The sequence below is a fragment of the Myotis brandtii genome, unplaced genomic scaffold (genome assembly GCF_000412655.1).
Source record: "Myotis brandtii unplaced genomic scaffold, ASM41265v1 scaffold112, whole genome shotgun sequence".
In the NCBI taxonomy this organism is placed as follows: domain Eukaryota; kingdom Metazoa; phylum Chordata; class Mammalia; order Chiroptera; family Vespertilionidae; genus Myotis; species Myotis brandtii.
The window spans coordinates 14,657,057-14,673,778 of record NW_005353838.1 but is presented as its reverse complement, the minus strand read 5'-3'; the positions used below and the strand labels follow the sequence as shown (position 1 = coordinate 14,673,778).

Below are 16,722 nucleotides of genomic sequence, written 5' to 3'. Positions count from 1 at the left end.
GTGGGGGAGGGGGCCTTCGCGCCTCAGCTGCGGGGCCGGGGATCCCGCTGGAGCCCAAGGTTTGCGGTGCAAAGGGGAGGAGCCCAGCCTCCTTCCTGGGTCGAGATGGGCGTCCGCGGCCACCTGTGTCCCCTGACCACCTGGGAAACAGATGTTCTGTTCACCCCATTTCACCTTTTCTGCTGGGACTTGCAGCTTTTTTGACAACCCGGACATCCATCTACCCGCCGGGAGGGAGACACCCAAGGGTCCCTGACACCCGGGGGCCTTCCGGCTCAGAACACACTGCAGAGGAGGAAGGGTCCACCCCAGGGGAGAGCACGTGACCGGTGGGGACAGTCGGACTGGCTGCAGAAGGGTGTGTGGCACTGGGCGAGTCACAGACCCTCCATAGAGGGAGGGTGTCAGTGGTTGACTCAGCCACTCCACCTAGAGGGGCTGATCATAAGCCCTGCCAAGCCCTGGCCATTCTGAGGCCGATTCTGGGACCTCCCACCACCCCCAACTCACCTCTAACCCATGGAGACCCAGGCCACTGGGAAGGGCTGCTCGCCCTAAAATAAAATGGGTGAGAGCCCACCCACGGAGGCAGGCATGCACCCCAGGGCCAGGGCCGGGTAGGGTGTGAGTGCATGAGGGACAGACACCGAGCCCCCACCCATGACAATGCTTGGGGCAGAAAGAATCACAGACAACTAAGGATGGTATCCCCCTGAGAGAGACCTGGGAACTGAGTCTGCCCACCCACTGGAGCACCCAATAGCCCCCAGTTGAGAGACTGAGCTTAGGGGGTGAGGGGCTCATGGCACCAGGTGCCAATGATTTCTCTCCCTACCCCAGAGTAGCAAGCAGGGCACCTAAGAGCCAAGCTCTCCTGCAGCCCCAGGGGGGCTCTGGTCAGTGGTGGCTCAGGGGCTTGGGCTGTGGTTGAAGAGTAGGGTGTGGGTGCAGGTGTGGACTGGTGTGGGTGGGTGTCAGTACAAGTGGGGACAGGTGGATGAACAGGTATGGGTGCAGGTGTGGGCAGGTCCATGCTCCTCTGCGGAGGCTGCAGGCTGTGACCCTGAGGAGTGGGGTCCTCAGAAGAGGGCCCACCGTCCTTTGTGGACCCCTTTTCCATGTAGAGGTGCCTCCCTCTCTGTCCCAGGCCTCGGTGGGGGAGCAGATGGAGCAGGCACACTGGGCCCTCCAAACTACTGCAGAGGCCCTGGGAGCAGTGCTGCGGGGAGGACCAGCCCCCTGGTGTCCCCACCCACACTGCAAGCCCAGGAGATGGAGCCAGTGTGGGTCAGTGCTGGGATTACACACTTCAGCTTTACCAGGAAGGGAGGGTCGGTTCACACCTGAGAGGCAGTGCGTCTACACCGGGAACTCTAGCTCCTGAGCAAGGCTGGTCCAGAGACAGGGCTCGTGCAGTCAGCTGCCACATACCACCGTGTAGCCAAAGCGCAGACTGAGTGACATGTAGCTAAGTGATGGAAAGGTGCAGTCCCACAGCCTGATGGCGTTCTGGGCCACAGGGTACTTCCCGGAGTGCCCCGCTCCTACCCCTGACACCATGCCAGCTCTCTGGGGCCCTCAGTAACTCGAGTTACGGCAGGACGCAGCCATAACCTGGCAATCTGTGCTGATTAACCGCAAATGTCAGCAGCCTTGATTCTCCAGAGGGCTCTACATGCTGCCTTTCCTAGAAGACTGGGCAGGGGCAGTGTTGTGTGGCCCTGAGCGACTCCAGGAGGCACCCCCCACCCTGGCCAGGAAGCACCAGTTTCAACATCTCTGAGCACAGACCTGGTGTTGCACACGGGGAACAGAGGGCACGGGGCATGCCCGAATTATGTAATTGTCTGAGGCAGAGCTGGGACCAGACTGCAACTGCCAGAGGGTCTGAGGGGCTCCCCACACCACCTGTGGTTTCCACACAGGGATCCCCTTGTCCACGAGGAGCACTCGTGTCTCCCCATGTTGCTGGGACCCCTCAGGTCCCTGTCTTCTTAGTCCCTCAGACAAATTTGGAAGCTGATAGATTAATGGAATATGAAGGTGCTGTGGGTGTCAGGAGTGCTAAAGCCTGCCCTTCACCGGCAGCCAGGGTCACAGCTTAGGAAACAACATCCAGGGGAGACACAGGCAGAGGACAGACGTCAGGGGCACCGGGGAACCCTTGCGCAGACCTGGGAAGAAAAACCCTGGACGCTTTGCCGCCAGAGGGCGACAGCCATTCCTTGGAGATGGAACCTTTAGGTCTGGGAGGGTGGAGGGATGACTGCTCTGCTCCTCCTGTGTCTGCAGCCTCCGTGTGCCTGACCCTGCGCCCGTGCCTGAATGGTGGGAAGTGCATTGACGACTGTGTCACGGGCAACCCCTCCTACACCTGCTCCTGCCTCTCTGGATTCACAGGAAGGAGGTGCCAACTGGGTGAGTTCACTCATGGCACCACCCACTGGGAGGCACGGGCTCTGAAGGAACCCTGGAAGTGCAGCCAGTGGCCCCGTGCCCGAGGTCAAGGGTCTCTGTCCCTGTGGTGGGGGCACCACTGGGGGTGCCAAACACAGTGGCCTCCTGACAGGTGTGACAGCTGCCCCTCTGAGCCACTGCCCCAGGGTGAGGCCCAGGAAGGCCAGGTTTGCTGTCCCCTCCCCCCTCCTCCCAGGCCTGGCAGATCCTCCCAACCTGGTTCCTCCACTGAGGCCCCAGCCCACCTGTTTTTCAGATGTGGATGAGTGTGCTTCCCACCCATGTCAGAATGGTGGGACCTGCACCCACGGCGTCAACAGCTTCAGCTGCCAGTGCCCAGCTGGCTTCGGGGGACCCACCTGTGAGACAGGTAAGAGGAAACCACCTGGGCCCCCAAGTTCTGCTGGCTGCAGGGTGGTCGGGTGGTCCTGCCCGGCCAAGGAGTGGTGGGCAGCCTGGGGGAGCCGTCAGGTCAGCCATGCCACAGAGGGCTTGGCCCCAGGCAAGGGTCACCAGAGAGGCCTGAGGGTCCAGGGTAGGAGCACTGACCACAGCACTGGGGCCCCCTGAGCCCCAGTGTTTAGACCAGGGAGGAGGCCTTGGAACCGGCCAGGGCCCAGTTCCAGACTGGGCCCGTGTCAGAGCCAGACTGGTGGCAGGGTCTGGGTATGGTAGGAGCCATCGAGCCCTCTCACCCCAGAACCGGTTTGAAGAGAATGTGGGGGTGTGGGGAGGAGCACCAACACCCCCTACCTTCTTCCTGCCTGTAGCCTGGAACCCTGAACCCCAGCTGCTCTGGCAGGAATGGAAGCTGTTTCTCTCCAACCCCCAGAGCTCCCACAGCCTGGGTATGGGTTGGGGTCCTTCTTGAGACACCCCTGGCTTTGAGTGGTCACAGGCTCGCTCAGAGCTGTGCTCCCATCTATGCTGCCCACGACTTTAGCCACCAAAGCACCTCCACACCTGGGGGGGTGGGGCCCTCCCCTTGCTTTCCTCCCTCCCTTCCCTCCCTGCCCCTGCACCACTCCAGAGAGGGCTGCTCATTCATCCATGATGTATCTGGTCCTTGTATTGAGCTGCCTGGAGACAGGCAATGTAGCAGGGGCAAAGCAGGGTCTCCCAATCCCTGGATCTGCTGTCAGTGACCACCAGGGAGTCAGGAAGACTGAATCCCCAGTGAAGGGTGGTGGGAGGGTGGACAGAGGTGGGCTGCACCTGCTCACTCCCACTCTGACTGGGGACTGAGTGCCTTATACGATGTCCCTGCAGCAACATGTCAATCCCCCAGGACCATTGAGGCCCCTTCTGCACCCCTGGGCACTGCACACCCTTTAAGTCTCCATCACAGGCAGTATCCCCCCACCTGGCTGGAAAGACTCCCTCAGCCAGTGCCCCAGAGTCCGGCTCTGAGTCAGCTCAGCGAAGCCCCCATCCAGCATGCACACCCTCTGCTGAACAAAACTCTATACAGCAGCTTTCAGCAGATGAGCTTTCAGCAGCCCGTGGATGAGGAATGCCCTGGTCAGGACCCCCCACCACCTGACAGGCCCCAGGGGCACTGCAGCCAGGACTCCAACGGCCTTCCACCCTCTGCACTTGTAGCACAATCTCCATGTGACACCAAAGAGTGTGTGAATGGCGGCCAGTGCCAGGTGGTCAGCGGCTCCGCGGTGTGCGAGTGCCCAGTGGGCTACACGGGCAACACCTGTGAGACAGGTGAGTGGCCTGCACTCCGGGAAGGTGGGGAGGGGGCCGCGGAGAGGGAATGAACAGAGAGGGGTGGGGCGGGGCCGGGAGGGGCAGGGCTACTCCTGGCCAAATGTGGAGCTGTGGTCAAAGGCTGGCTGGAAGCCCAGCTCCTACCTCCACTGCCCACAGACGTGGACGAATGCGGCTCCAGCCCGTGCCTGAACGGAGCCTCATGTGTCGACCTTGTGGGGAACTTCACCTGTCTGTGCACAGGGCCCTTCGAGGGACCACGCTGCGAGGCAGGTAATGGCCATGTAACCCCCCAAAGGTGATAGTGCTTTCGGGGTCACTGGCCTCTTTCCATCACTGTCTGGCTTAGCCCCGCCCCTGTCTTCTGCACTGGCCTGTCCCTGAGCCTCTGTGGGGAACTGGTCGTGGCTGTGCCACCCACGTGCTGTGTGAGACCGAGCTGTCAGTTCTCCTCTTGGCCTGGTCTCCTGGTTACATGCAGGGATGGCGACCACTCTCGGGGAGAGCACTGACTTTTTAACATACTGCCTTGTGCCCCAGACCCCTCACCAGGCGAGGGAACCACTGTGGGAGTCGGAAAGAAAACTGACCTTTATTACTGGGGATGAGATCTGCTAGTTTCCACTCGATTTCATGTTGTTTTAAATGCTGGTTATGACTCAGATCAATTAAAAGACCAACTAGATGTGACAACCCACAGATTAAATCCAGGGCTTTCATTCAAGGCATCGCCCTAACCTCCAGCGGCCTCGGCCCCTGTGCCAGGACAGCTGTGCACACAGCAGGAACAGCTTCTCCCCAGGAGACACTCAGGACAATCTAGTCCGATTTACTTTGAGTCTAAAAACTTAAGGAGGAAATTATATTTGCGCGCAAGTAAGATGCAGATGGATGCTGTGCCTGCCATGGGTCACTGTGTCCTCAGAAGAGGGTGAGGCTGTGCAGGGCAGGGTGGGGGGGCACTCTTACCGGTTTGGTTGCTTTAAATCACTGTACATGTCACGGTTCTCCTTGTCCAGATTTTAATCTAAATATCAGCGTGTTTAACTAAATGCAAGTCAGAAAACATAAGTGATTTCAAAAGATTTTGCAAAGAAACCGCATTTTAAAATAATCTTTATTGTTGAAAGTATTACATATATTCCCTTTTTTCCCCATTGACCCCTTCTAGCCTGCCCTCACCTCCCACCCTAGGCCTTCACCACACTATTGTCTGTGTCCATGGGTTATGCATATATGCATACAAGTTCCTTGGTTGATCTCATCCCACCCACTCACTCACACACACACCCCTTCCCTGAGATTCAATAGTCTATTCCATGCTCTGTGTCTCTGGATCTATTTTGTTCATTAGTTTATTTTGTTCATTCCACATATGAGTGAGATGATGTGATACTTGTCTTTCTCTGACCCTTTGAGACAGCAAGGCGGGACTTGGAGAATATTATGCTACGCGAAATAAGAAACCACATTTTATACAAAAGAATAAAGCAAAGGAAAGCAAGCAGGAAGAAACAACAGAACTGACATTCTATTCCTGATATCAGCTCATTAGCCACATTACAAGGTACAAACCTTGACATTCTAATCAGATCCAGCAAGAAGTTGGCCAAAATTTGGAGATTATTTAAAGAGAGTGAGAGAGAGAATCTGGCCTCCTGCTCCTTGCCAAGCAAGATTAGCTGTGCTGAGAATTTCCCTCTTACTGTCAAGAACTAGAAAGCCAGACAAACTACTGGATACATAGTTAAAAAACCATGGTTATAAGGTTACTCAAGAATTTTCAAGAGACTTCCAAGGATCTTAGTGAGAATGTCAAAGACATGAAAAAGGACCAGTCAGAAATTAAACATACACTAACTGAAATAAAGAATAATTTACAGGGATGGGATTCAACAGTAGAGCAGAGGATTCTGAGAATCAAATCAATAATTTGGGATATGAGGAAGCAAAGAACACCTAATCAGAAGAGAAAAAAGAAAAAAGAATCCAAAAATATGAAGATAGTATAAGGAGCCTCTGGGACAATTTCAAGCATACCAACATTTGCATTATGGGGCTGCCAGAAGGAGAAGAGAGAGAGAGAGAGGAAGATATTGAAAACCTATTTGAAGAAATAATGACAGAAAACTTCCCCCACCTGGTGAAAGAAATAGACTTACAAGTCCAGGAAGTGCAGAGAGTCCCAAACAAGTGGAACCCAAGGAGGCCCACACCAGGACACATCATAATTAAAATGCCAAGAGCAAAAGACAAAGAGAAATCTTAAAAGCAGCAAGAGAAAAGCAGTTAGTTACCTACAAGGGAGCGCCCATATGACTGTCAGCTGATTTCTCAATAAAAACTTTTCAGGCCAGCCCTAGCCGGTTTGGCTCACTGGATAGAGCGTCGGCCTGGAGACTGAAGGGGCCCAGGTTCGATTCCGGTCAAGGGCATGTACCTTGGTTGCGGGCACATCCCCAGTAGCGGGTGTGCAGGAGGCAGCTGATTGATGCTTCTCTCTCATCGATGTTTCTAATTCTCTATCCCTCTCCCTTCCTCTCTGTAAAAAATCAATAAAATATATTTTAAAAAAAAACAAACAAAACTTTTCAGGCCAGAAGGGAGTGGCAAGAAATATTCAAGTGATGAATAGCAAGGACTTACAACCAAGATTATTCTACCCAGCAAAGCTATCATTCAGAATTGAAGGTCAGATAAAGAACGTCTGAGACAAGAAAAAGCTATAGGAGTTCCTCACCAGCAAACCAGTATTACAAGAAATGTTGAAGGGTATACAGGAAGAAGGAGAAGGAGGAGGAGGAGGAGGAGGAGGAGGATCAAAAATATAAACAATAAAATGACAATGAATACATATCTATAAACAACTGAATCTAAAAATCAAAATAAATGAACAAGGAATCTAACGAACAAAATAAACTAATGAATAAAATAGAACCAGGGGCATGGAAACATGGAACAGACTGATGAATCTCAGAGGGAGGGGGGAGGGGAAGCAGGAAGACATTAACCAAAGAACTTATATGTATATGCATTACCTATGGACACAGACAATAGGGTGGTGAAGGCCTGGGGTGGGGCGGAAACCGGGTGGAAGGGGGTAATGGGCAGAAAAAAGGGGGACATCTGTAATACTTCCAGCAATAACATTTTTTTAAAAAAAGAAAAGAAAAATATAGTGTCTGAATTTTAAAACTGCACTGGACCATATTCACAGTAGGTAGACAGTGCAGAGGGAAACATATGAGAACTTGAAGAGAGAAACGGAACAGCTCCACACGCAGCACAGGCAGAGTAAGGCTAGGTCCAGCTCTCAGTGATTAGTGGTGCGTTTGGAGTCCCAGGAGGAGGGAGTGCTGGGGGCACCGAAAATATATGAAGAAACATTCGCTACATTTGATGAAAACTAAGACCCACATGTCCAAGAAAAGCACTAAGGAAATCACATGAAGCCACACCACAGTCAGCTTGCTGAAAACCTGTGACAAAGAGAAAATCTTAGAAGCAGCCAGAGGAAAAAACAGAATCCAAACAGAGGAACGGGGACGTGCAGGCCAGACTGTGGGGCAGAAAGGAAAACACTGTCGACCTACTTTCAAAGATGCAGGTGAAATAAAGATTTTCCAACAGAGAAAACTCTGAGCCCTAGCTGGTTTGGCTCAGTGGATAGAGCGTCGGCCTGCAGACTGAAGGGTCCCGGGTTTGATTCCAGTCAAGGGCACATGCCCAGGTTTCGGGCTCGATTCCCAGTAGGGGGCATGCAGGAGGCAGCTGATCAATGATTCTCTCTCATAATTGATGTTTCTCTCTCCCTCTACCTTCCTCTTTGAAATCAATAAAAATATTTTTAAAGTTAAAAAAAAGAAAACTCTGGGAGAATTCATCACCAGCATATCTGCATTGCAAGAAATGCTAAAGGAAACTCTTTAGATAGAAGAAAATGGTACCAGATGAAAATCTGGATCTACACCAAGGAATGAAGAGTTCTAGAAATAGTAAATATGTGAGCAGATATAACTTTTCTTTTTATCTTTTAATCACCTTAATGACAATTTAAAAACACAATTATAACAATAAAATTTGGACTATGTAACATATTCAAAAATAAACTATATGATACCAATAGCCTGAAGCAGAGTGCACCAGCTCTCCCTGCAAAGGGCCTGCTATTAATATTTTTGGCTTTCCGGCCAGGTGGTCACAGCTCTTCAACACTGCCAGAGTAATGAAAAGCAGCCAGCCACAGATGACACATAAATGACCGGGCATGGCAGTGTCCAAAGAAACTTTGTGTTTAAATTGGCAGCAGGCAAGATTTGGTCTGTGGGCCACAGTTTACCCACCTCTGAGTAAAGGGAATAAAACATTGCCAGGTCTGTCCGTTGCATGTGAAGTGGACCGAGGGCATCTGTGACCCTGAGGAGAGAGAACAGGGACATCGTGGGGGTGATAGGACGTGTGGCGGGGTCACACAGATCTACACCCGTTACAATTCATGGAAGTACACTGCCAACAAAAGTCAACTTTACTATGTATTAATTTAACAGATAAATTCTGAAACTATGTGAAGAAACCGAACATGGAAGAAACGAAGAGGAAGGGGTTGGCCATTACTCATCCCGGGAATCTGACCCGGCTTCTCTGTAGAACAAGAAATACTGCCAGGGACAAAGAGAAACCTTTCATAATGACAAAGAGAGAAATCCGCCAAGAGGATCAACAATCTTAAATATACTATTAACACGTATCAAGATACATGAAGCAAAAGCTCACAGAACCACTAGGAGACACAGATCATTGTCGGTGGAGAGGTCAGGACACGCCAGCAGCTCAGGACACGGGAAGGAAGCCAGCAAGGATGGACCTGCCCAGCACCATTGGTCGCCTGGCCTGATGGGCATCCAGACGCACATTCTTTTCAGTGCTCAGGGAGCACTCGCCATGACAGGCCGTCCTGCCACCATAAAATAAGGCTCAATAAATTCAAAAGGATTATGTTCTCTGACCACAGCAAAATTAAAGTAGAATCAACAACAGAAAGGTACCAGGAAAATCCCAGTATTTTCCTAAGAGATGCTCGAGCAGAACCATCTGGAGGCCTCCGGCCTTGCTGGGACCTTCGGTGCCCACCATGGGCCCTTCTTATCCTTGCTTCTCATCCTGCTCCAAAGAGGGGCTCTCAGGGGAGGGGCAGCGGGAAATTAGCTCCCAGGAAATAGGCCTCCGGCTTAAACTGCACTTGGCACTGGGAACAGAGGTGGAAACCCCAATGTGTGCTGCTGCTCCGGTGACCACTGTCTTTCTTACAGGAAGCCAGCCAGTGCCTGACCCCTGCCTCTCAGCCCCTTGCCAGAACGGGGGCACCTGTGTCGACGCAGATGAGGGCTACGTGTGCGAGTGCCCCGAAGGCTTCATGGGCCTCGACTGCAGGGACAGTGCGTGTGGCCGGGCTGGGGCCTCCGTGGGGTGTGCATGCAAACAGCAGGATAGAGAATGTGTGAGCATGTGGGGGTATACACAGCAGCTCTTATGGGAAGGTCGCCAGGAGCAGGGCAGGGTCAGGAAAGGGCTCCACCCTCTAGCACCCCCACATCGGAGGCTCCTTCCTCTCTCCGTGGCAGGAACCCCTGATGACTGTGAGTGCCGAAATGGTGGCAGATGTCTCGCGGGCAATACCACCCTCTGCCAGTGCCCCCTGGGCTTCTTTGGGCTCCTCTGCGAATTTGGTAGGTGCCCAGAGTTGAGCTGGGGACACCTTGCCTGCCCCTGACTATCCTCCAAACCAGGGTTTGAAGGTGGCTTCAGCCTGGACCCGGATCCACAAGGTCAGACCCTCCACCAGTGTTTCTATAACCCCACCCCCACCCCAGGAGGGAGCTGGCAATAAAAGTGCCTGAACCTGATCTCCCTGTTGGGGTCACTGGGTCTTGCACACCCCCACCCTTGTTAAGAACACCAGGTCCCTAGGAAGACCTGAGACAGGGCTTCTTCCTCCCGAGCAGAAGTCACAGCCACGCCCTGCAACATGAACACCCAGTGCCCCGATGGCGGCTACTGCATGGAGTACAGCGGGAGCTACCTGTGCGTCTGCCACACTGACCACAACATCAGCCACTGTGAGAGGGGTGGAGGGCGTGCACATGCCTGAGGGCTGGGATGGTGCCCACAAACTGGGGGTGGGGGGTGTTTGGGAGGAAAGTGGCAGCTTCCCTGAGTTGCACCAGAGGACCTGTGGGTGCACCCCCACCCAGTTGGCAGGCAGTCCTCTAACACAGGCCAGGTCTCCTCCCATCTTCCCTGCAGCAGGCTGATAGCCAAAGGGCCCCTGGCCGCATGCAGGTGCCATGCAGTGTCTTTCGAAGCCTCTAGCTTAGCTGCTAGCATGTCAACGGGTGCCTAATGCAGCATGTGATTAAACCCCACCACCACCACTATGTGTGATGATGGTGTTGGTGAGCTCAATCTCAGCTCCTAGAAGAAGGAGGCTGAATTTGGTGCCTAATGCAGCATGTGATTAAACCCCACCACCACATGTGTGATGATGGTGTTGGTGAGCTCAATCCCAGCTCCTAGAAGAGGGAGGCTGAATTCTGGGAAAATCAAGGATAAGAGAAATTCCAGGGAGGGGCCTTGGAGCCTGAGTGAGGAATCAAGACCCAGCAGAGTGTATTTTAGGGGCCGAGGTCCCAGCCAGGGTATCAGGGTGGTCCTGCCAGCCTCTTGCCCAGAATACAACAGGGCTGCCCTCTGACCCCACAGCACTGCCCTCACCCTGCGACTCAGACCCCTGCTTCAACGGAGGCTCCTGCGAGGCCCAGGACGACTCCTACACGTGCGAGTGCCCACGTGGGTTCCATGGCAGGCACTGCGAGAAAGGTGGGTGTCAGCACCCCGGACAGCGCCAGTGGCCTGGCTCCTCCCCCTGCCCGAGGGTATTTGTCAGTGCATTGCTGGCCCTGTGACCACCTGGCCGGAAAGCCAAAAATATTAATAGCAGGCCCTTTGCAGGGAGAGCTGGTGCACTCTGCTTCAGGCTATTGGTATCATATAGTTTATTTTTGAATATGTTACACAGTCCAAATTTTATTGTTATTATTGTGTTTTTAAATTATCATCCCGGGAATAATGCACTCCCCTTCCAATGGTTCAGAGGTTCCTGGATCTGGTCTGTGGCCCCCTGGTCATCACTGCTTTCCTCAGAATAGGCTTTGTTTCCTGCTCAGCATTTTTTCAAATAGCTTTTAGAATCATTGATTTGAAAAACATTCATTAGGATTTTGTTACATCTAATCCAACTTGGAGAATGTCAACAACACAGCCACTTGAGAGTGTAACTATTCTTCCCTAAGTACTGACCAGCGCCCACCCTGGATGGTCCCCTCCATGCAGTTTGAAGGGCTCGGGGCAGAGGAGAGAGATGGGGTGGGCAGAGGCCCCAAGGTGGAGAGGGAATCTACAGACTGGCTTGGCCCCTGCTGCTGCCAGGCCTGTGGGGCTGAGAAGCAGGCCAGAGCCTGCAGGGCCCACAAGTGCCTGAGGACTGAGAAGACATGGGTGCGGGTACCGTGAGCCTTTGTTTACCCGCCTCCCTCTCTCTCTGTCCTTCCACAGCCCGGCCGCGCCTGTGCAGCTCGGGGCCCTGCCGGAACGGGGGCACCTGCAAGGAAGCAGGCGGCGAGTACCAGTGCAACTGCCCTTACCGCTTCACCGGGAGGCACTGTGAGATCGGTGCGGCCTGCCAGCTGGGATCGGCTAGGAATCGGGGGTGGGAACCAGGACCCCCGACCCACCACGTTTGCTTTGGGATCTGGGGACCAGGGAAGGGGCAGAGGTGGTGGGTATATGACACCTGACCCCAACTGTGCCCTATGCTCCCAGGGAAGCCAGACTCGTGCGCCTCTGGGCCCTGTCACAATGGAGGCACCTGCTTCCACTACATTGGCAAATACAAGTGTGACTGTCCCCCAGGCTTCTCCGGGCGGCACTGTGAGATAGGTAAGGTGGATGCAGGCCACTAGAGACAGAAAACACGCCCCTCATGGCGGCCCAGGCGGGGATGGCAGGGGTGGAGGGGTAGGCAGAGCGGCACAGAGGGGACATCTCTGTGTAGCCCAGAGGCCAGTGGGGGAAGAAGTGATGGATGATAGTGGCCCCTGTGACCTTGCAGCCCCTTCCCCCTGCTTCCGGAGCCCCTGTGTGAATGGGGGTACCTGCGAGGACCTGGGCACAGATTTCTTCTGCCGCTGCCGAGCAGGGTACACAGGACGCCGGTGCCAGGCAGGTGAGAGGGCCAGGAGACTGGGGTGGGGGCAAGGAGTTCTTCCTAATCCTGGAAGAGCAGAGGACAGTGTGCAGGGGGTGGAGGGAACAGAGGGGAAGAAGGAAAGGAAACCTCTGGGCAGCCCTCCTGGAGGTCAAGGCACCTTCACCATGGGACAGGCTGTGCGGGGAGCAGGGGTTCCGAGCTGTGGCCTGGTGGGCAGAGTAATGGGGCTGGGCAGGTGCCCTGCTGTGCAGAAGGGGCTGCTGTGTCCTTGCAGAGGTGGACTGCACCCCCCGAGGAGGTCATGCATGTCATGTGGCACTTCAACGGCACACGGCTGGGCTCGGTGGCATGGCACTCACATGACTAAGGCTACAGCCTGAGTGCCCCTAATTCCATCCAGTCTGCCAGCTGCGGGGCGTCTGGAGTGAGCCTCCCCAGTGCCATGGTGATCTGTGGGCCCTCTGGGGTGGGGCTGCGAGGGCTGAGGCAGCCGCCAAGGCTGAGAGAGCCAAGCCCCTTGCTCAAATTTTGTGGATCAGGCCTCTAGTATATAAATAAACATTTAGAGAATTTAATTATAAAAAACATATATACAGAAAAAATCAATGAAACCAAAATCTGGTTCCTTGGAAAAGTCAATGAATAGATAACCTCTAGCTAGAATGATCAAGAAAAAGAGAAAAATTGGCAATATTCGATTGAAAGAAGAGACATCACTAATGACCCTACCAATGTTTAAAGGACAACAGGGGGTATTGCACTTTAGGCCAATATATCTAGATGAAACGGATGAATACCTTGAAAGACACAAATTACCAGAACTGGCAGAAGGAAAATTAGAAAATATGAATATCCCTATATCTATTAAATTTTATTTGGAATGAAAAACCTTCCTGCAAAGAAAATATCAGGACCAGATTTTCATAACACTGGTGAATTCTATCAAGCATCTAAGACAGGAATTATACCCTATACAAGCTCTTTTAGAAAACACAGGGGGAAGGAGTATTTCTCTACTTATTTTATGAGACCAGTATTTCTGTGATACCAAAACAAGACAGAGACATTACAAAAAGTGAATTAAAGATAACATTCTCATGACATACATAAAAAAATCCTAACAATATGTTACTAAATTAAACCTAGTACTACATAAAAAGCAAAACACATCATGACCAAGTGGGATTTATCTCAAGAGCACAGGCTGGTTTAACATCTGGAAATCAATCAATGTAATACACCATATTAGGAGATAAAGGAGGAAACCATATGATCACCTCAATAGAGGCAGAAAAATCATTTGACAAAATTCAACTATTATTAAAAATTTAATAAACTAAGAGTAGAAGAGAATTTCTTCAACCTGATAAAGGAACCCATGAAAAACTCAACAGCCAATAATATACTTAATGATGACTGGCTTCCTGCCATAATCAGTATTGAGACAAATGTGTCCATCTCACCAACTCCTCCCAATGTGGTCCTGGAGACCCCAGACAGGGCCATGGACAAGAGGAAATAAAGGGTGTGTCTACTGGAAAGGAAGCCGTGAAGATGACACAATAGTGAGCACAGAAAATGCTAAGGCAATTCTACAAAAGAAGCTATAGAACTAAGAAGTGAATTCAATGAGGTCACAGGATTCAGAGTCAACATACAGAACCAGTTATATTTTCATATTCTAGCAGTGAACACTTGGGAAATGAAGTGAAACAAAAATGATGTATAATGGTATCAAAATCATGATAAATTTTTATATGTGAAATTCATTATAACATCCATATAAAGGCCAAAATTATAAACTTTCTTTTTAAATGTATTTTTATTGATTTCAGAGAGGAAGAGGAAGACAAAGAGAGAGAGAGAGAGAGAGAGAGAGAGAGAGAGACATCAATGATGAGAGAGAATCACTGATTGGTTGCCTCCTGCACACCCCCCTACTGGGTATTAAGCCCGCAACCTGGGCTTGTACCCTTGATCGGAATAGAACCCAGGACCTTTCAGTCTACAGGCCTACGCTCTATCCACTCAACCAAACCAGCTAGGGCTATAAACTTCTTTAAAAAGGATGAGAAAATCTTCACCACAGCTGAAACAAAATTTTCATGCACTTTGAGAAATATTACATTGGTTGCCCACTTCTCACCATACACAACAATCAATTCCAGATGGATTAAGGATTAAAATGTCTTTTTAACTATATATATTTCTTTGGGAAATATAGGTACACAGGACCTTTCAGTCTACAGGCCTACGCTCTATCCACTGAACCAAACCGGCTAGGGCTATAAACTTCTTTTAAAAGGATGAGAAAATCTTCACCACAGCTGAAATAAAATTTTCATGCACTTTGAGAAATATAGGTAAATTTTTTTTTTTTTTTGGCCTTGGGGTAAGAAAAGATGCCATAAACCAGAAAAAAAAAAGCACTAACTATAAAAGGGGAAAAATGGACAAATTGACTATATAAAAATTAGGAACTTAAAGAAGAAAGTGAAATGTAAGGTACAAACTGGTTTCAAGAATATATGAAAAACTCTATGAATCAATAAGAAAAGAATAATCAACCTGACAGGAAAATCAGCAAAACTCATGAACAGGCATTTCATGGAGGAGGAGGTACACAGAACCAGTGAACGTAAAGAATGCAACAATCACCCATATGCCAATCAAAAGCACACCGAGATGCGTGCAGTTGGCCAAACTTCCGAAGTTGAAGAGGCCTATGTGTTGGTGAGGATGTGGATCCACAGGACTTGTGAGAAAACTGCTGGAGGAAGTGTGAATTGTTTAAGCACTTTGAAAACCACTTGGTAATCTGCCCATCGAGCTGACCGTTCATATAAGCTGTTTCCCGGCAACTCCACTTCTCGGTGCACATCCACAAGCAGTAGATGGGGAAGCAGACACAGAAACACTTGTTTTGCAATAGTAAGAAGTCTAGGACCAACCCAAGTGTGCACCAAACAAGGATGGGTAAAGTACAGTATAATCACACTGTGGAATATTATACAGCAGTGAAAAGGGGGTCCCACAGAGACCCACAGCAACATGGAGATGTCTTATTAATGTAGCGTAGACAGAGAAGAGTACATATACCACAATATCCTATAGATAAAGTTCATAAAAAGCAAAAGCAAAGCCATCTATAGTATTAATTAGGCAACTCATAAAAATTTAAATTTAAACAGGCACAGAAATGATAGCCACAGAAATTCGTGTCACACGGGGTGGGGATGTGCATATGCCCTGCTGAGCCATCAGCATTCTAGTGCCCAGGTTGAGTGCAGCTCCAGGAGTCATTATATCATTACCATCTATTTACTGACATGTTGTTAAGCATTCAAATTAAACTTTTCTAAATGGAACATTTTGAATTCAGTAGCACAACTCCCAGCTTAAGAAACACACAGGGTGAACATTTTAAAACAAAGGACTCAACCCCATTTTATTGTTTTCGTACATGATTGTTTTTAAGTGAATTGGCAAGATTGGGCCCATCCACCTGAGCTGGGAAATTGAGTCCCATGGTGTCTCCTCAGAACAAAACTCATTTATGTCCATCTTAATTTGGCTTCAAGCCATTGCTTCTAATGACGGCAACATTGTTTTATTCTCGGATTTCTCCTGGCACCCGTGCACCTGGGCACTCCTCTCTCCCAGAAATTGACGAGTGCAGATCCCAGCCGTGCCTGCATGGGGGCTCCTGCCAGGATCGAGTCGCCGGGTACCTGTGCATCTGCAGCCCGGGGCATGAAGGAGCCCACTGTGAGCTGGGTAAGACAGCCTGGCCCTCACCATGGGGCAGCAGCTCCAGCAGCCTGGCCATGTCCATGGCCTGCCCTGACCCTCTTCACCCTGGCTGGTGTCTGGCTGGCTACACACTCAGGCCCCTGCCAGCTCTGCCTCCACCTACCTGGGGAGATTGGAAGCTTGGCTAAGAAACACTGACTGACTGTCTTCTCCTGCTCCTGCAGACTCTGGCTTCAGGGGCAGACAAGATGGGGTTCAGAGAGGGCAGGTCACAGCCCTGATACCTGGCCAGTGCTCCAAGCTGGCGGAGGGAATGAGGGCCTGCCAGGCGCACTGCTGGATGAGCCCTGCACTCCTTACACCTGTGTAGGGCTCTAAGCCTTGAGACAGTGACACCACCCAGGGAGGGCCAGGCCCAGGATGTCCAGCCTGGACAGTAAACTTGGGAGTAGCTTGGGGTGGGGGCTTTGTGGGACAGGCAGTAGAGAGGGCAGGTGTGAGGTAGAAGCCTCAGGCTGAACACAGAA

General features: G+C 51.2%; 1 protein-coding gene across 1 annotated transcript in view; it reads left to right on the top strand.

The window, feature by feature from the left end:
• The window catches only part of SNED1 (sushi, nidogen and EGF-like domains 1), a gene marked incomplete at its 5' end in the record, with an annotated part of 44,926 nt that overhangs the window by 7,190 nt on the left and 21,014 nt on the right, over positions 1 to 16,722 (top strand). The window contains 12 exons of the mRNA XM_014547187.1: positions 2,293 to 2,418; positions 2,714 to 2,827; positions 4,060 to 4,173; positions 4,336 to 4,449; positions 9,486 to 9,611; positions 9,798 to 9,902; positions 10,179 to 10,292; positions 10,936 to 11,052; positions 11,788 to 11,904; positions 12,055 to 12,171; positions 12,344 to 12,457; positions 16,106 to 16,219. Coding sequence (XP_014402673.1) covers positions 2,293 to 2,418; positions 2,714 to 2,827; positions 4,060 to 4,173; positions 4,336 to 4,449; positions 9,486 to 9,611; positions 9,798 to 9,902; positions 10,179 to 10,292; positions 10,936 to 11,052; positions 11,788 to 11,904; positions 12,055 to 12,171; positions 12,344 to 12,457; positions 16,106 to 16,219 — 1,392 coding nt within the window. The remainder of the gene's footprint in view (positions 1 to 2,292; positions 2,419 to 2,713; positions 2,828 to 4,059; positions 4,174 to 4,335; positions 4,450 to 9,485; positions 9,612 to 9,797; positions 9,903 to 10,178; positions 10,293 to 10,935; positions 11,053 to 11,787; positions 11,905 to 12,054; positions 12,172 to 12,343; positions 12,458 to 16,105; positions 16,220 to 16,722) is intronic.